Source organism: Propithecus coquereli, unplaced genomic scaffold, assembly GCF_000956105.1.
Source record: "Propithecus coquereli isolate 6110/MARCELLA unplaced genomic scaffold, Pcoq_1.0 Scaffold108, whole genome shotgun sequence".
Classification (NCBI taxonomy): Eukaryota; Metazoa; Chordata; class Mammalia; order Primates; family Indriidae; genus Propithecus; species Propithecus coquereli.
In genome coordinates this window covers 772,892-793,523 of record NW_012134747.1, presented here as the reverse complement: position 1 = coordinate 793,523, position 20,632 = coordinate 772,892, and the positions used below count along the sequence as shown (strand labels likewise).

The following is a 20,632-nucleotide window of genomic DNA, read 5'->3' as shown; positions in this document are numbered from 1 at the left end:
CCTCTGATCCTACCTGGAAGAAACAGTGCTAATATTTTACAAAGTTGTACTTCGTTTTTTGCTGTTTTCAAAACTACAAGCAACTGAAAAACATAAATAATTTTAACATATACATTGTCAATATTAAGGATGGTGACATGGAAATCCTGTTGATTACATTGGTGGATTCTGGCTTCATATTGTTTTTAGAGCAGTTCTGCCTTTGGCAATCAATAGCAAGCTCTCCCTTCAGCCCCATAGGATGGGTCCATACATTCAGCGGGCTTGAACTATTGCAAAGGTGGAACATCTCTCAAAGATACAGACAGAACAGCTGTGTAACTCTTCCATCTCTATACTTCTGGAAACTACCTGTAACCCCAAAACAAGCTGATTGTCTTACATCAAAGTAGGAATTGCCTAAGCATATGGCCATTTCAAATTGCTTTCCTCTGAACTCCATGGTTATTGTAGATGAAATTGTCTAGAATGTGAGCTTCCTGAGGGCAGGATTCTTGCCAGACTTATTCATTGCTGAATTTGTAGAACCTAGAACAGTGCCTGCCATATGGAAGGCATTCAAAGTACATATTGACTGAAAGAACCAGGGATGTTTCGGCTGCTGACAACTGCTATTGGTGGCAGCTTGGTTGTCGTATGTGTGGCGCCATTTACTTGAACTTTTAGGAGTGACATCACATATACGGCAGCTAAACTGCTACATGGGACAACAATTAAAAGGTTGTTTGTTTGCTTGTTTTTTGAAGAATCATGTAAGGTTGTTTGTATGCAAAACTTTGAACACTTATTTTTATTCCAAAAAGCAATATGCCTCATTTCTATCTTCATGTGAGCATATTATCATGTATTTATTTAAATCCCACAAATATATAATATAGACATAACACTTATGATAAGTAGAATGTTTTTAAGTCTTTCACATTACTTGGTAGCTTTATCTAATCACTACTATCTTTATTTTGCCTCTTTATTGCTGAAAATAATATCACCTTATCGGCATTTTTATTTGTATAAAATTATCATACAAATTGTAATGTTTAGTAAATCTTATGAAATTTATACATATGTAATTTTTAAACAGTAATAATTAAATGTTTGTAATTTTATATACAGATAGTATTTATATCTACATGTATATTTACATTTCTCTACCTATCCTCTATCTATATACAGTCAGCCCTCTATAGCCATGGATTCTGCATCTGTGGATTCAATCAATCTTAGACAGAAAATTTTTGAAAAAGAAATTGCATCTGTACTGAACATGTACAGATTCTTTTCTTGTCATTATTCCCCAAACAATACAGTATAATATATATTTACATATCATTTACACTGTATTAGGTATTATACGCAATCCAGAGATGATTTAAACTATACGGGAGGATGTACACCTATGCAAATGCTGCACCATTTTATATGGGGGACTTGAGCATTCATGGATTTTGGTATCTGCAGGAGGTACTGCAACCAATCCCCCAAGAATACCAAGGGACGACTGTATATATAAAGAGAATGCCCCAATGTGTATGTTATTTTTAGGAAGAAAGTCATTGAGACATTCATCTACCGCTGGAAAAATTTCATCTTGCTTGAATATGAACCAGACCAGGGACCGTCGCAGATTATCACGGCTCATCTAACAACGGAGGTTCTAATTTCTCATTCCTTCAGTGTTGAAACAATCTCTAGTGAACCAGGCTTCAAACCAAATTCACTGGAGTTTGTTTCAATATTGCAAGAATGGTAAGATTGAAGCTACTGTCATCAGCATGAACTATACTTATTCTTACTGAGATGGTCATATCTCCACTGTTACTGATGTTAAAACTGTATTAAACCAAATAAGGATATAATTTAAAAGACATTTTAGATTAAACCTAACATTTTAGGTTTTCCACTTGATATTCTTGCACATACTATTTCCCCATGGCTTCCATGAATTTCCAAATAGAGCAGGAACATTCTTTAGTTGGTTGTCAGCCATATAAAGACAGAATTCAGAATGTTACTTCTGCAGAGAAAGTCAGCCTTAAGCAAACTAGTTTCTAACATCTAAAGTATCTAGTACAAATGACAGATAAAATTTATATAGCCCATCCTATTCCATCTTCTAATTTAACTTGAAGATGGTGAGAAAATAGCCCAGAAATTAATATATATATATAATATATAAACTAATAATATAATAATAATATATAAACTAATTCTCATATCAACTGAAGATTGTAAGAACAGAGACACAAAATACAAATCTTAAATAAATGCATAAACTGAACCAATCATTAATATCTGTACTGTGAGGACACCATGATCCTTCCCTGCTTTAATGGTTACATGACAATCAGTTGAATTTACAAAACACAAACACCCATTCATACAAATACAGGCTAATGAAATACAAAAAGAAGCTTCAACATAGAATTTCTTCAAAACACTTTTTTTTAAGTTTCACAAACCATGTTCCAATTTCCAATGAAATACCTGAGAATTTTATGATTGATGATTTATTATTGTTCACAATTTCTGGTGTCAAGAAAATATTAAAATATTTAAATTAAAATAAAATATAGTGTTGGTCCTTCTTGCTAGACTATAAGCTCCATGAGAGCAAGAGCCACACCTGTTTTATTCAACACTGCATCCCCAGCATCTAGCACAATGTTTGGTTTATCAAGTTTAATGAATATTTGCTGACCGATTGATCTGAAAACAAGTAGAAATAGAGTCATATGTCAACAGAATTGTGTTCAGCTACATTGGTAAAGGATTTGCACATTTTAATCACTTTTGTGGGTTCATTAATTTCTCTTTCTTCTGTCATAAATTCAAGAAGCATTATAATTAGAAATGACCTTAGTATTTAAAGAGTAATGTCAACTTTATTCACAATAGTTTTCCATTTAGAGTTATAATAGTAATGTTATAATGGCAATAAGTATACACCCTCTTTGGAAGTGATTTCTACTCAGATGACTTACTTGGCCTTTCCAAAATAAATCCAAAAGAGAACTTACTTTCTTTCCACTATTAAGGGTCTCATTTTCCAATATCTCCCTTTTCCCAGAGAACTACCATTTTTTTCAGTTATATAGACTAAATATCTGGGCTATTTGACTATTACTGTTCTCCATTTCTTATATTCAGATATGCCTTCACGTCTTTGTTATTTGAGAAGGTGCTAAGAGTTGCACATGGGGTGACCTGGCCCAGGCCGTCAACTTCCTGGCTGCCCTCCCCAACTCTAACCTGTGGACATCTGCTGCCTGCCATATGAATTTTACTAAAATTCTCCTTCACGACCTTCACTGATCAAAATCTGCAAAACATATTTATTTTATTATCATATTTTAATAATATTAGCTAAGATATGTGGAGCCTTTCATGTCCCAGGCACTTTGTATTTGTTTTCTTCTTTGTCCTCATAACATCCACAGAGGAGAGATATTATTATCATTATTACTATTCTCATTTTACAATGAAGAAACTTATACCTAGAGAGGTTTCTAACCAGCTGAAAGTAACAAAACAAGTTTCAACTTTTTTTTTGGCTTTCAAGGCTCTGCATTTTCTGACCCTTTTTGACCCTATTTCTTACCCTCAAATATGCTCCCCTTCAGGCAGAATAGTTTCCTCACAGTGTCTCACACAGGCCATTTCCAACTTCCAGACTTTTGTGCATTCCTTTCCCTCCATCCTGAAAGCCTTCCCTCTCCTCTCTGCCCATTCAGACACTATGTACGCTCAAGGTCCAATTCAAATTTTACCTTGTATCTGTTGCTATCCTGAGTACTTTTGCTCCATACTCTCTCTGAATTTTGATTGTATTATATGCTGTACAGCTTAGCAGTTAGTGATAGGCTGTCACATAGGACACACATAACAGCATACAATGAAAAACAGTGAGGACCCACCATGATTAGCTAGGGATATACAGGTCAACTTAATGGGGATGTGTTTTGTTTGGAGACTGGGGTATATACTAATAGAAGAGTGAAAACACTACTTCTGTCATCAGTATGCTTGGGAAAACCTCTTATCATAATGCAGACAGAAATAAGGCCAAATAAAAGTGTTTCAACTAGTGTGATAGAAATCAAGCAATATTCCTAGCTTAAGAAGAAGGAAAGTCAGGGAAGGCCTAAATTTGCAGATCTTCTCCAAAAATAAATAAATAAATAAATAATCTCTATGCAGAATGCAAGAATGCAGATATTTTAAAAAACCCCACAGACCTGAGCACCACTAAAAACATTGGTCATAGCCACAACAGAAATTAAAGTGTATATAAATACAGTTAGAAATGACAGTATGACAGCCAGTGATCTTTTTACACACACACACACACACACACACACACACACACACACAACTTTGATAAACAGAGAACTGTGATAGTGATAGTGATTAACTGAAACTGAAAAACGAATGTCAACCTGTACCAAAAATGCAGATGTGCTGAAAGAAATATTTAAGAATTACATTGATTTTCATCAGTGAAAATTGATTGCCCTGTATAGATCATCTGCTAATGAAACCAATTTAAAGAGGTTAAGGTCAATTATCAGAGGCAGAAAACATATTTTGTTTGTTCTATGGAATAAATAGGATAAATTTCTGGTAGTGTACACAATCCAAGCACAAATAAAATTTAGTTGAAAGAATTCAATAAAAAAGCATATTTATTGCACTATGTCTATTTTTTAATAACATGATTCATGATTTTTAAGAGTAAGGCAAAGTTGATATAATGTTGGTATTTTTTGGAAATCAGATTATTTGCTTTGTTTACTTCTAAACTTTACAAGGATAATAAAATTAAAACAATACTAGCTGATCAAGAGGTGTGTGAGTATGTGTGGGTGTTATCCATTTTCAATAGTGAATGGAAACTAATGCAAGTATAAATTTTGCAGGTAAATTTTGTAAATGAAGTATAAATATGCTTTTTAGTTATAAAGCAAAAAAATTCTACATGGAGACCACGAATAAGTATTGCTTATAGAAGGAAAAATAAATGTTTTCTAATGTTTTGATTGTCTCATTTATTTATGTGCTCACCCATCCCTACTCTCTATAAGTAACTGTTTTTTTCTTTTTAATACAGCACCCAACCCCAACTCTTCCATCCTCTTCAAGTAAAAGCAAACCAACAATAGAGCCTGAGCCATATCTGTACGTCATAGGACGAAAGAAGCTGATGGAGGCAAAGCAGAAGTGCTACGAACGAATGCAACAATTGCCCCCGTACCAAGGAGAAGGTAAAGAGAAGGATGTATGTGAACATATGTTTGAAACATCATTAAAGACTTATTTTCTTCCATGGGTAAATATGTGTTGAGTAATTATAATTTAATATGCTAGCAGTTTTTTCCGTAGTTTTCACACTATGGTATGCTTGTATATTTAATGCAGTGAATATGCAAAATTTCTCTGCTCAAGTTCATCTGATCTGACTGCTGTTTGGCTAACATCTGCCCTCATGACAAAATTACTGCAATAATTCACACCTGGCAAGCAGTATTCACACCTGGCAAGCAGGAACAATACAGGACTAAGTGAAGGAGGGGAAGAGGAAATTGATAGAAAGGGGAATTAAAAAATAGTGGGCAGAGAATTTGCCTGAGGTGGAACCTGTCAAAACCCTGCCTTGCTTGGATTAATTAGGTAGTAGTATCTTCCCTTAACTGTCAATCAGTTGGCAACCAATGCCATTCCTTTCCCCTTTCTACCCTCAGTTTCTAGGAGAATTAGAAAAGTGTATCTCTTACACAGACTTTATCTGTTATCTTTTCTAGAATGTTCTATGTGACTGCCCAAATATTTTCAAGGTTAAGCATATTCTATTAGCTGTAGAGGGCCCAGAGGAAAACAAAAGGGAAGATGTGATGGGCAAACGTTGAAACATTTGTTTAAATTCTCTTCCCTGTCCCCTAAAACATTTGAAAAAACTCAATAAGATCTTGCCCAACCTTATACTTTCTATGGCAAACTTACTTGGTAGGTAAAAAAAAAAAAAGGTTAAATATACTGTTCCTACACATGCTTTGCATTCAAATCAAGTTTTAATTTGTAGTTCTTATTTTTAGCATTTTCTTTTAAACAAAAAAAATCAAGTCAATTCAAAAGCAGACACACGTTATTCTTCTATCTGCGGTAGTTTCAGTGGTTCTCAAGAACTAAATAGGCATTAGATGCAACTCTAACTAAAGCTGAAGCCATTTCTTTGAAGCAAACTGAGACAATAAAAACAAAAAACTGATATTTGCAGAGACCGAGTGCAGTTTCTTATGCTACTGTATTAGTCACCTTAGAATGTTGAACTCAGGTGCTATGGTCATTATTTAAAAAAAAATTTTTTTTTATGAGAACTTCCTTCAAAGCCTGAGACTCGTTCTTTTGAATAACTTTATAGAGGTAAATCTTCATGTTTTAGGGTATATTTAATTTTTGAAAACAGCAAAAAACCACTTGGAGCCAATACTGATGAATACCTAAAGTGATCAAACAGCATTATTTTAGTCAGTAACAAAGTTTAATTCCACAGTAATAGGACTTTTTTATTAACTGGCTGAAAATGCATCTCCAATAGGAATTTTGAGCAATTTCATCACCCTTGGATTAAGAAGAGAACTATCTAAGGTGACCCTTTTGAAGGTTAATGGTTAGTAGGATCCATATGTTCCAAAGCCATACAGATTTTTAAAGACAATCTTTTATCCAAGGTGAAATTGCATGAACTTTCCCAAGAGTTCCTTTGCAACATTTCTGAAAATATTTTAAAGGAAAGCTTTTGGAAAAAAGATTCCAAACATATGATATGTATCTTTTGAAGAACAAATGGTGAAAATCCTACCAAAATGTAAATTCCACTAGTGGTAGGTAAAGTTAATACCTTTATTTTGTGTTGCCAACGCTGCTACTGTTGTTTTAATATTTTCATATCCAAGTGGAAATTCCCAAAATAAGAGATACTTAATTTTCTGTACACTATTCAATCCTGCTCAGGATTCCACAATTTTTGACAACTTTCAATTGTATCTTAATTGTCTAATTTAAACCTGGACTCCCAAATATAACATTTAGTTGTAGAAACCATACTGCCAAGGACAAACTGCAGAAAATTCAGTTCCCTATTGTCAATTCCTAGAGACTTCATTGTCTACAAATAAATATAAATAACTTAAAGAAAAGATTGATTAGGTGCAACATACTGATAAACTATGCAAAATTTATTCTTTGAGAATATACCTGTCCTTAAAATTTATCTCAGAATTTTGAAGAATTAATCTGTGTCATGAATTTTTTTCAAGTAATGCCCTTATACAGAATTGCTCTTCAAATCCTTTTGCTGATAATGGTGGAAAAACTTAACATATCTTACAGGAACTGAAGACCTACTAACCTAAATCCTACTTCCTAGTTGGGTATTTTAAAGAAGGATGAAGTTTCAGAAAGTAAAAACTTATCAAAACACCTCAAAACCCATTTGATCAACAACCAACATATACCTCAGATTCATGTTCTCACTTATAATTAAACAAATGGAGAACAGTCTTTGGTGATACTTGCTTTTTGATAAGCTCAATTTTAGAAGTTCTTACAAAGTAAGGTTAGAACCCTGCCTGTCATCCAATGACATAATCAGGTCACAGATATGCCAACGCTATTTGAAACTTTACTTCCAAAATAAATGACTTTGTCTCATTTGAAATGTAGATGATCGAGATTGGAGTAATAGGTAAGTAAGATTGTTGTGGGGTCAATCTCCTCTTTAAGGCCACATAGCTTCAAGATTAATTTCTTTCTAAATGGCCAGGTCCATACTGCAATCGCACCTGGGATGGATGGATGTGCTGGGATGACACACCGGCTGGAGTACTGACCTTTCAGTTCTGCCCAGATTATTTTCCGGATTTTGATCCATCGGGTAGAGTATTTATTTTCATTTTATATTTTTGCTATGAAGTTTCTAGAGTTTTCATGGTTCTAAAAAGAAAATCAGATATAAAATGTACCTACCTAATAACGCTGCACATTTAACACATGCTGAAGAGTTTCCTTAATTGAAATATTGTTCAGTTGTACAAACATTGCAAGTTGTCCTTATTTTTTAACTCATCTTGTTGGTCATTGGTGCATGTTGGCATTAAATTATGGTTTATAAAATCAGTTTTTCTCAAACTCTTTGAATAGTTTTAATTCTGTGTGGGTTTTTTTTTTAATTGTCAATTGTCTCACATTTGTTGGCATGTATATACCGGGCTGGGTGTAACATACACAATGGAAATTTTATATAACCTTGAAAATTATATAAAAATATCATGTAAGGGAAAATAAATCAGAAGGTGGTAACTCTAGACAACAGATTTCGGTTCCAAAAGCATATTATTAAAATGTGCTTACTGAGTATGACTAGTACTGTGATAATCTATCATGCCAACACCCAGCTCTGTATCTGGCACAAGAGTGATTGACAAATGTCTATTAAGTAAATGAATGGCATCAAATTCACTTTAGTTATAAAAGATACATAGGAATGCTTTTCATTAACTATCATTTTTGCTTTTCAAAATATTTTCATACATATTATCCCATTTTATACTTATTTGACAAAAACCTGCAAGTGATCCCAACTCTCCTGAGCCCCTACCTAACCCTTTCTATATAATTAAGTCCACAGTTTAGAAAATTATTTCAGAAATAGTATTTTTCAATCTCCATAAAAATTTGTGCAAGTTGAAAGACTTAGGAAGTTTCAAGGGAGGACATGTTATTTCTTCAGGCCTCAATTTTATCACACTGGTCTGGTTAGAAGTTGGGCTAGGATGCTCAAGTAGGATAAAGATCCAGAAATATCAGGTTCCAAGTGGAGTAAGAAACCAGGGGGCTGAAGTTATATATTTTAGGATTGTCAGGTATTAAAATAGGTTGGAGATCTGGAATTTGAGGTGCCCCATGTCAGTGCTCAGGAGCAATGCAGAGGAATGTATACAGTTGTGTAATAGCCTTAATCCAGAGACTAGGCTGACGTGTGGGAGTGGAGCATGGGATTGGGTAGGTGCCAGTAGTAAGTGAATGAATCTCAATCTGGCTGAGAAGCTGAAGTACTTGAAAAAAAAATCCAGTTGCCTGTTGCCACCCTAGAGATTCTGATTTAATTGGTTTGGAGTACAGCCTGGACACCAGGATTTTTAAAAGCTCTTTGGCCAAGATGAAACTATAATAAACAATGAAGAAAGTCTAGATAAGAAGGTAACCAGTACCGGGGAGGCTCAACCAAGTGCTCTAAGCACCTATGCACGTGGGAGGCAGAGCCCAGTATTGGATGAGCCTGAGGCAGGGGACAGAGGAAGGTGGCTCCCGGAGGAGTAAAAGGTAGTAGAAGCCCAGAACCAGGAACTGTGGGTGGCAGGGCCAGAAAAATTCTGTTGCACGAAACTAGATAGAAAATCTGTCCCATTGAAATAAACTGAGGAATAAGATACTGAAAAGGAGGTATCAATCTCAGTTATAAAGGAGGCCCAGATGCTACAACTAAATATGATCAGCTACAGATACAGCATGGAAGTCCCTGGTAAGTGGTGAGATTTGCTTCCAAGAGTAAAGTAAACCTGGGCCTGCAAAGGTTGTGTGAGTGGCTCTAGAATTCCAATTAGAGCAGAGAAATGAGTCTATCCCTGAGACAATGTCTGGAAGATCCTTTTTGTGCCTCCTTCAAGGGTAAGATCTCATTTGTCCCTGAAACTAAAATTCTACCCCAGTGAGACAGATGCAATGGAAGTGGGACTACAGGGGGCTCTTTTCAAACCAGCGCAGGCCCCTCACTTCTGGGAATTCCCATTCTGATGGAAAAGTGGGGATGTAAAGAAAGGTAGAGCTTTGTGCAGTGCCTTAACTCAGAGCTACATTCCTGGAAACTCTCGCTAAATGCTATGAGATGATAATCCTTTGGGCCTTTATTGACTCTTCCCACTAAATGATGCTTCATTAATCTTGATTTGACAACTACATTAGAGGTAACTTGATTGGCGTGAAGAGCTGCTCCGTAATTGAGGCTACTAGGCCAGTTCCAAAATAGCAGCGGGATCTTGCCAAAGTGGCTATAAATATTGACTAAAAGGCATGGTTTTGATCAGCAAAACATATTTTCAGGCATTGATCCATCTTTTCAGCCTGGTTTTTAGATAGAACCCTCTCAGTTGGGGGACAAATCCACTTTAAAAGCACATCTTAAAAATGTCTATATTTGACAAACTTAAATTCTTCAGGATTTTGTTATTGACCTAACGCTACCTCTTAATGATGCACAAAACACATTAATGAAGTGTCAGAGGTTTCATTTCGGAAAAAAGGGCTTGGTGAAAAACAGATAGTGAAAGAGTGAAGAACTTTATAACTTTATTGGAATTCAAAAGAGGCTGACAGTGTGAAGGAATATGCTAGAGTGTAAAAAGCAAGACTTAACAAGGAAGCATGTACATCCCTGCCCTTGGAGTCAAGCTATCAACGTTAACAGCACAGAGCCAGGATGGTCCAAATATGGTTTAAGGCAGTGATTCTCAACTTTGATACCCTTTGGAATTGGTGAGCTTTTTAAAAATGCTGACGCCTGACCCCTCTCCAGATCAATAGAATTTGAATCTCTAGGAATAAAGCATGAAAATCTACAAAATTCCACCATGTGAATCTAGAGTGAGAGAAGCACACTGTATTTTCCCTGGGTCTGTCCATACCTAGTGTATTTGAGAGAGAAACATCAATATCAAAGCACATGCAGAGAGTCTCCGGGCTATGAGGGGACAACAAGCCCCATGGAGCGAGTCACTGGGGATGTTCAGTTTGGAAAGGGAAGACTCGGTAAACATAACCCTGTTTTCAAATATTGAAAGACTTGTCAGGTGAAAGTTGACAAACTCTTGATGGTTGCAACAGTTAAAACCAAGAAATATCTACATCCAGACTTTAGTTAAAATAAGACAAAAAATACTGTTTTCTTTAGTCTTATCCATGATTGGAACGGGCTTCTTCAGGAGGAATACCTTTCCTTCTGCACACTGTATATTTTCCCATAAATGGCTACACAACTTTGGTAAAACCAAATTATTTTCATTTTGATTTTTAGGAAACAGCTATCTGACAATCTAATCAAGGCAAAATGTTGCCATTACAAACTACTTTTTTAAAATGGCAAGTAAGCTTGGTATGGTCATCATCGACAAATAGCATTAGCAAAATCATTGACAAATTTTCAATGTCAATTTTTCTCGGCTTATTAGTGCTAACCCTTTTTCGAACATTGTGTTCAATAGTGAAACTAAATAGGTTTTGTCCAATGGCTATTTCAGCAAATTTCATTTTAAATTTTTCTACTTTGTAACAGATTTACATAAAGCAGCAATGATTCTAGCAGGTTGCTTAAAAACATCTTTTGCTTGAAAAAAAGTTTTTTTTATCTATTTTAAATAATCGAAATAATTGTTGGAGTAAGCATACAAACAAATATGTAACTTGCAGTTTAAATCTCACATTTAATTCAGTAATATCTGTTTCATGTACACAATGAAAAGTGATGAATTTCACCTAAAAACTGATAAAAGCATTTTTGTACTAGCTCTTAACAGGTTTACTAACCAAAAACTACTGATGGAAAATTATTTTAAATATTATCAAATCTCAGTGATATTTCAGCTAAGTATTTTTTATCATAAGTTGTTTCCTTAGCCATTAAAACAAGGCAGTATCCTCCAAATATTAGTACATGATACTAACTTCTACATCCCTGGGCTAAAAAAGAAAATAGCGATGTATTAGAGTGTTATCCATAAGAACAACTCTTTGTCTTCGTCAACACAAATGTTTTCCCTAAGAAATTATCAAAAATAAAAATTTTATGAGCATTCCGAATATACTGGGAGAATTTCTTTTCATATTATACCAATCTAGGGTTCCTATTTGATCTCTGAGGCAATAAACACATTGTAGAAGTGCTCTGGAGAACTAGAGAGTATCTGAATAACTCAAATTAAATTTGGCAAGCACATTCATTTTAACGTTTACTTGCTCATTATTTATATTTTATTTAATTCAGTATAATTTTTTCTTCCACCTGCTTAGCCAATTAGGAGGTTAGCATTTAAGCACTACATTGTAGCCAACAACATTATTTATAATTCTTTAGGTCAGTGAAATGGAGTGTAGACAACCTTGAACATTTATGGGATTTTACCTTCTGGAGTCCCAGTACCAAATTAAAATATTGTAGACTAGTATCATAATAATAAAGTGAATTTTAATGCTATTCAAGTATCATTTCTGCTGTTTGCTAACAATATACTGGTTTTAAAATGTATTTAGCCTGCTGGCACTAATGTCTTGATAAATATTATCTCACCTTTCTGACTACTTTTTGCTTATCCCCCTCCTCGATATATATTACTGTGATTGTTAAATTTGTTTTTCCCAGCCTCATGCACTTGACCCACAAGCTCAGATATATAGTCAACTGACGATTAAGCAAAATACAGGACAAAGAAAAGTTTTATTATTTATTTTTAAGAGAGAGCACTTGATACAGGGTCTGACACATAGTGAGTTATCAAATGTTATTTTTTTAATGATCATAGTTGTCATCATAATATTTTAGTGGGAATTTCAGCAAAGAGATTATAAGTCACTCTTATGGGAATTTATTGTTTCTATCAAGTTTGGAATGTTACTTGGTGCAGACACATGGACACTGCCAAAGATGATTAAAATTCAAAAAACACTAAGGCTCAATACCAGCACTGAATATCACACAAAAATAATTGAAAAAGTAATCATGATGAAACCACTGGGCACCACAAAGCAAGCACTTGGGAAGGTTCTTTCTCAAGACCCCGTGAAAGTCTTCTTGTTCTTTTCCTACAGAAAACTCTTAACATTAACAGAACTGTTAAGCTCAGTGAGCAACCCCAGAATCATTGAGGTGCTCGTTGGAGGGATGGTGAGATGCCAGGCTTTTTCCTCCTCTTTGCTAAGCATCAATCCCAAAAAGACGGTTGGCCAAACCAGCATTTTCTTTTATTTCTATGCCAAAGCCAACTTCCAGGTGCCATTTCCATCATCTCATTTTCTCACCTGCACCTGCGTCTCACCACTAGGGACTGGCCGTTTCATTTTCCTCTGATCACTAAGCACACTACCACAGGAATAAGAGGCTTAATACAAAGCTTACTAGCCTTGCAGTAGCTTTGGGATCAAGTAGACCTGGGTTTGATTCCTGGATTGACTACTTGCTCTCTGTGGAAGTGAAATTTCCTTAACTTCTCTGAGCCTCAGTTTCCTTATAGGTAAAATGGGAAGAATAATACTCACCTCAAAGGGTCATAATTAATGTTAAAGGAGGTTATTCTGCAAAGTGCTTAGCATAGTGTCTGGCCACTTAGCAAGGGTGCAGAGATCTTTAATATGTTAATCCAGCTGAGTCAGCAACTTCACTAGCATCTAAGAGATGTTTAAAGAAGTAAATAGCAGAGGCTAAAGCTATGAATCCCAATATATTTTCTGTGTGCTGAATAGAGATGATTCAAATGAAATCTTTTTGAGAGGCCAAAAAAATAGGCTTTGGACTTCTTTGCTCTATTGGATTTAAACATTTGAAATTGGGAATATTTGACCATTTCATCCACAGAAGCTGCAGTTTCATACAGTCAACCTAATAAAAAATATTGCATGTAAATGAAGAAAGGTATGGTCTTGTTCTTCTCACATAGCTTTCATCTGTAATCAACGGTTTAATGTCTGTTTAAAAAACTTGAGGTAGAGCATAGGTAGCACTTTGGAGTCTGACAGAAACCCAAGTCTTGGGATTTAAATCCTGGCTCAATCCTAGTGGTTTTTCAAGCTCCATATCCCCTCTTACTGTCTGCTTCCTGTTTGTAAAATAGAGATGGTAATGACTGCTTCACAGGGCCCTGCTGAAGATAAAATGAGATGACACATATTAAAATTCCTCGTTTAAATACATGATTCACAATGGTCTCTATTGACTTATATTCACATTCAAGTGCTATAAAGTCATTAACATATGGGAATGGCTTTTAAGCTTTAAATTTATTATTTTTCTTCGTGGGATTTTAAGATATTAATGAAATAACTGTTGTTTCATTAACAGAAAGGGTTACAAGATACTGTGATGAAAACGGTGATTGGTTTAAACATCCTGAGACTAATCAAAGCTGGTCCAACTATACTCTGTGTAACGCTTTCACTCCTGAGAAACTGCAGGTAGGTTCTATGTCACATTTCAGTATCGGGTGAGGATATCATTATTTGTACATGGAAATGGATGCATGACTATAAAATATCCGCTACCAAGAAGCCAACAGATTTTATGAAAAGAAATCAGATGATGACTTGTAAATTCTAGGGACTCTACAAAGTGGCATTAGAGAAAATGACATTTCACTTCTTGGTTGGCACTCGGTGTCAATGGGTTCCTTGAGCATATGGAATCAGGCCATTGATGCCAAAGGGAACAGTTCCATAGAGCAGATGATGGGATTCCAGAAATTGCAACATTTCGAGGGAATCTCTAACATCTCCATTTTCCTGGAAGAGTTACGAAGTTACAAATTTTTCTACAACCCCCAAGCTAACAGTTGCCTCCCCTGTTTTGACTATGACCTTAGTTTTACTATCAGGCGTTGACGGAACCCTAAAGTGGGGCTTCTCTGCCCATTGATCCAGATATGGCTGTTTAGATTATTTCCAGGGGTTATTGGTTAGTACCAGCATCTTACTGGCTGTTAGATACTTTGAATATGAACTCTGCTCAGAAACATTTTTTAAGGCGGGTGGAGGGGAGGAAAAAGATACTCTCTCTTCTTCAGATGCATCGAAAATCTGAAAAGATCACTAAGTCCACAGCCAGCCTCCTCACCTCACAGAGCTGAAAGAAACAGCTGGTCAACATTTAGCTATACAGGGCATCTCTGAGCAACTCCGCTGCCTGCAAATAAACCTATTATTTCCTTCAAAGATAGGCTGGTATACTAAATAATTACTAAGTTAGAAGCTAAAAGCACATCACTGCTTTTGCTTGCTGTTGAGAAGCTTTGGGAGTATACAAAACTTCCCTTTTATTGAAAACAAAGCAAACAACAACAAAACAAAGTGAATAGATAGCTTAGAGACCTTCTGGACACCTCATCACAAGCATAGGCTGAGGGAACCAAAGCCAGTTACCTCTTCACAAATTGCTTAGTCACCCCTGAGAGACACATGCATGTCTACACCCTGGTGGAGAGATATTTACTTAATAAAGTGTGATTAAAATAATGTCATTTTAATGTTTAATTTAATATTTAAATTCCTTAAATGAGAAAGGGATTTCCTGAATGAGTGCTGATCATGATGTTACAGAAAAAAATTATAACCATGTTAACTGAATTGTTGTAAACAATGCAAGTCCAAATAAATAATTCTCAGTGTTGCCATGTTTGGCCTCCTCACATGCCCTGGCCGCATCTGAGAAGGAAGTAAAGAATTTTAAGAGGAAATGCTCCCCTGTAGACACCTAATGTAATAAATAAAATTCCCTCCACAAGTCTTCCATATAAATATAGTCACCAAAATTTTGAAGAAATCAACCTCGAATTTATTTTTGAAAAACAGAATTTCTCAGCCTTGAGAATGACACAGGGATAGCAACTAAATTATGAGCTGTTGATTTAATCTTACACATTTAGACAACTCTATTTCAGAAGGATAAATAGTTTTTTAGAAAAAGAGTGATCTGAAGCCAACCGAAAGACTATGAATTAAGTTATATGAAATTTTCTTAGAAATAAAGTATTCGCGGGATACTTTAAAAAATACCAACAGAGGATTGGGGAATGGATATGCAATAAAATATGGTATTTTAAGTGGCAAGGGTATTCTACATAGTAACTATTTAGAAGGAAGAACTTTTAGAAGATGCCACTCCTGATTTTGTCTAGTGGTAAAGTTAGAAAAATATCTAGAAAATAAATTCCTGGGAGAAAAGACAGGAGGGGAGTATTCGTTGTTTTTTGTTTTGTTTTGTTTTTTAATTCCTAAATCCCACCCAAGAAAGCTATCTGAATATTTTATCAGCTCTAGTTATAAACCAACTATTTCAACTTTATTATTATTACCTGTAAGGATAAAAAATGCTGTTAGGAGAGTGGTATCAACCCAGAAAATGCCAAACAATATGTAAAGCCTGATCAAATGGTATAACAGGCATAATTCAGGAAAGTTGATTAGTCCATTTTGAAATTCTAAGGCCTAGAAAGGGACTTTTTGTTTCAAGACAGCAATAATGCACATAAACAAAGGGCTTTGCACACTTTGAAAGCATTTTAGCAAAATTAGTGCTTCAATCCCAGACTCTTCACGAGGCAATTGACAAGAATCAAAGTGTTCAAGGATACATAAATACCATATTTATCCTAGGAAGTCAAAGAACTTCGTAGAAATTATTCAACTTTTCCACAGTACATTTCCATTTTTATCAAGACCCAACAAACTGTGGAAGGAACCTTAAGACCAGAAGTCAATAGATAAAAATACAACTACAAAATAATACACAAATAATGCTTCATTAAGAAAAACAGCAGCTGAAAATGAAATCCCCTGTTCCAATGGATTCAAGTCTACTCCAATTATAACTGACAAAATTGAGTAAATAATACTAATTGCAAAAGCTAGAGTTAACATAGCGAGAGAGAGAGAGAGAGAGAGAGAGAGAGAGGGAGAGAGAGAAACAGAGGCAGACAGAAATAGAAACAGAGAGAAAAAGACAGAGAAGACATAGATGGATGACTGGATCAATCTCTCCTTTCTGAATGTTAAAATTATATTGTAAGAAAAGGAAAGAGTATGATAACTAGAAAAAAAGGTGCTATAATACTATGCATTTTATAAAGGAAGACATTCTTTTGAATCAACTAATATAACACTATGAGAGAAGAAATAAAATTCACCATGAATGTGGGAAAAAAAACAAATGTCTGTCAAGAATAAAGGTTTTGGCTTTTTCAACCAAGTAAATACTAATGATACTATTTTAGTCCTAAATTAAACAAAGGCACAGAAACCCACCACCGTATTCTCTGCTCCCTCTGTATATTCCTACTGCCAAAAGTCAGGACAATTTGGAAAGTAGATTGCTATTCTGACAGTTCGTTAGGGTAGACATATCCACTGTCTGTAAAAGGACTCCAGATGTTAAAACCTTCCTGGATTGCTTACTGGGCCTAGGGATGATAATTTTTAACACATTTAAAACTACTTCTGAATTATGTTTTTGAATGAGATTTAATTCACCTCAAGGAATCTAATTCTTAGAAAATAGGTCCATAGGTTAATTTATTTTCATAAAATGAGTAAAGATGAAAAAAAATTTCATTCTCTGAAATATTTGTTATAATTTTAGCAGATTTTTTTAAATAGGAAAATTTCTGTTGATTTATGCCTATATTTAGAAATAGAAACTATTTTCCCTCTTCTATAATCACTCATTTGTTTTTTTTAACTTTTCTTTTGTTCCAGAATGCATACGTTCTGTACTATTTGGCTCTTGTGGGTCATTCTTTGTCAATTTTCACCTTAGTCATTTCCCTGGGGATTTTCCTATATTTCAAGTAAGTACATTTACAACATTTGCTTTTCATTTTCTCCTTTAAGTTACTGAAATAAATGGCAAATTCTGAAAGAGTGAGGGTGGAAATTCTACAAGTTACAAAAGACATGCAACATTACGAGTCATGAAGTAGCAAGAAAAACTAAATGAGCTAAAATACGCTTTTTAACCCTATTTTTGAGGAGAACAGGATGGATTTATATTATTTTCAAAGCCAATATACCTTCCAAAAATAAGACAGTGTTGTGAGCCCATAAATACACTGGGAATATGGTAAATGTTTCATTTACCATTACCATGGATAGTGTTCCATTAAGTATTGAGGAGAGGATCCTCCACCTTCTTTTATCCACACTCTAATATTTGGAGGCCATAGCCACAAGTTCAAATGCACCCTGCCTAATTATGAGCTGAATCACAAATGGATTTTGCTAGAAGAGGAAAGGGGCTGGTGAAGCCATGATAGTGGTTAACCAGGGAAGGAAGGTAAGTGCCAAGTCTCCCTTCTGCCCTTGACTCACTCAACCAAGATTAAGGAGAATCTCTGGAAGAAGATGGCCCATTGTCCTATGTCAATTCTTTGCCCTTACAAACCTAGCAGTGTTAACTGCAATTATCTTATAAGACACTGCAAGGAATAAAATTCCAGTGAGGGTTTCTATTCTGAGGCTGTGTCTATACATTTGATTGCATTATCTATGGCAAAATGATTAAGCTGATATAGATACCGATTTCATAATAATAGAGAATTTAAAATGTTGATTCTGTTATTTTCAGGAATGATTTCATAATGTATGTGAGACAGTGACATATGGTTGTATTGAGATATTTCCTAAGTTTGGTGTCATTTCTTTAAATCAAAGGTATGAGGCACTAAATTACCCTTTCATGAGAATTCTAACTCCTATATTAGCATGGTATCTCTGTCCACTTATACTTTTATACTGTACTTCTCCTATAATTTGGATTTTCTATATTTTGTTAGGGAGAATGAAATTGACTAGGAAAAATCTTGGTACTCTATTCTCCATTATGTGGCTAAAAGAATAAATTTTGGAGACTTGTTAGGATATGTGAGAATAAGGAATAAACAATCACATCAGAGCTTGTCTCTGAAAAACCTAATTTAAATGATGCTTGTCTTTAGATTTGATGGCACACAACTATACTAGAAAACAAAATATTAGAAAATATACAAGAAACAACTTGAAAACTTTAAAGTATCTTGTCATCTTTAGAGGATTGTAAAATAGGATCTTTACAGATAATTATACATTTAAATTAGAAACTGTTATATATACCTTCATCACAGCAAATGTTAGTGAAAATAAAGCATTCATAACACAGCCCTAAACTGGATTTCTGGAGTATATTCCCAAATATACTTCAGAAAATTATTATTATTATTTTAGAGTAAGCCATATGTGTGTTCTTTATCGATGCACCACAACTCAGTAAATATGTTAGAAACTGAAATAAATTAAGTAGAAAATTAAATAGAAATGAAATAATACATGTAAAGTATCTGGATTTAATGTCTGACACATAATAAGTAAAATATAAGCGTTTGATATTGTTATTGCTATTATCGTAATTATTATTATTGGTAGTAATAATGTTCATGGTGGTATTATACAAATGATAAAGAAAAGATTTTTAGCAAGCTCAGATGACAAATAATCCTCCACACTTAAAAGATGTGATATGTAATTAAATAGACAATGGTTCATATATAGAATGAAGGGAAAAAAAGAATTAAATATATTTATTACCACTGAACTATATGTGTAAAAATGGTAAAGATGGTAAATTATATATGTGCACTTTACCTAAATAAAAAATAAATTTAAAAAACAGAATAACAGAATCTTAATTTGATTTTTGTTAAAATATTACCATGATAGTACTAAAGAAAAACCAAGGGGAGAATAATCACCTATAAGCACATCCTTAGCACAACTACTATTATGTTTTTCTTGATCATTTTTTAACTTTGTCTATATCTTAGTTTAAGATTCTTATATTGAATAAGCAATATAAATGAATAGCAATGTTTTTAACTGAATAGCAAATGATAACATAAGTAAACAGAAAATAAGCTCCTTCCATAAATGGTTTAACAGGAAAAAAGACTGATAAGCAAAGCAACAAGACATGAGATATTAATTACTAGAATTAGAAGAGTATTTTGAATCATAATGATCAGAATGCAGCAGAGTAATCATATAACATGATTAATCTTGGAATGTGTCTGTTCATTTCTCAATTGCACTTCACTATGGTGAATAAATACAACATCATGACTCTCATACAATTTTGATTAAAAAGTCTGTCACTGAAAGTCTCTTTTTTAAAGTTTTTAAAAATATAATCATAAAAAATTAAAAGAAAACTCCCCCAAATTTGTAATCATGCAACTAATTATAGTCAGGACTTTAAAGGTTAAAAACCGTCAAAGGGGTATTTATTAGTTCCTTATTTCTCTAGTCCCTTAACTAAGTGGTGAGATGTGGGAGCCAAATCAGCAAAAATATAAGAATGTTCTTTCAACTCTCATTTCTTACTAAGCCACCAAAGATGGGTGTGCAAAAGTGTGGGCAAAGTAAAATATTTTTCTACTCCAGTTAGTCCCAAAGCAAAATGATTCTGATCAAACCCTTAAGAGAATGTGGGGGCAAATTATCTAAAAGCACCTGACTTTGTCCTACTATCTCTCAACTCCAAGAACCAACCAAACTGCTACTTAAATCTGGGGAAGAAAAACAAGTCTTACTGATTTATAATCTGAATCTAATAATGAGAAGACATAAACCAAAATAGCTGGTTCTCCGGAGCAGACACAAAAGACAAATGAGATACGAAAAACACGTGTGCTGAGATGCCAAATATTCAAACCCAAAGGAAATTGTGTATAATTTTTATACCTGCTCCTAGTCATATCTTAAACCTACTGAAACTAGAATATCAAAAACATCTGTT

General features: G+C 34.4%; 1 protein-coding gene across 3 annotated transcripts in view; it reads left to right on the top strand.

Moving 5' to 3' along the window:
* Positions 1-20,632, top strand: part of CALCR (calcitonin receptor) — a 133,418-nt gene that overhangs the window by 80,133 nt on the left and 32,653 nt on the right. For 2 of the 3 annotated variants that reach the window (XM_012647559.1, XM_012647569.1), the window contains 4 exons: positions 5,108-5,261; positions 7,820-7,930; positions 14,159-14,271; positions 17,563-17,654. In XM_012647559.1, the coding sequence (XP_012503013.1) occupies positions 5,108-5,261; positions 7,820-7,930; positions 14,159-14,271; positions 17,563-17,654 (470 nt within the window). The remainder of the gene's footprint in view (positions 1-5,107; positions 5,262-7,819; positions 7,931-14,158; positions 14,272-17,562; positions 17,655-20,632) is intronic. The other variant, XM_012647576.1, reaches the window with a different exon arrangement.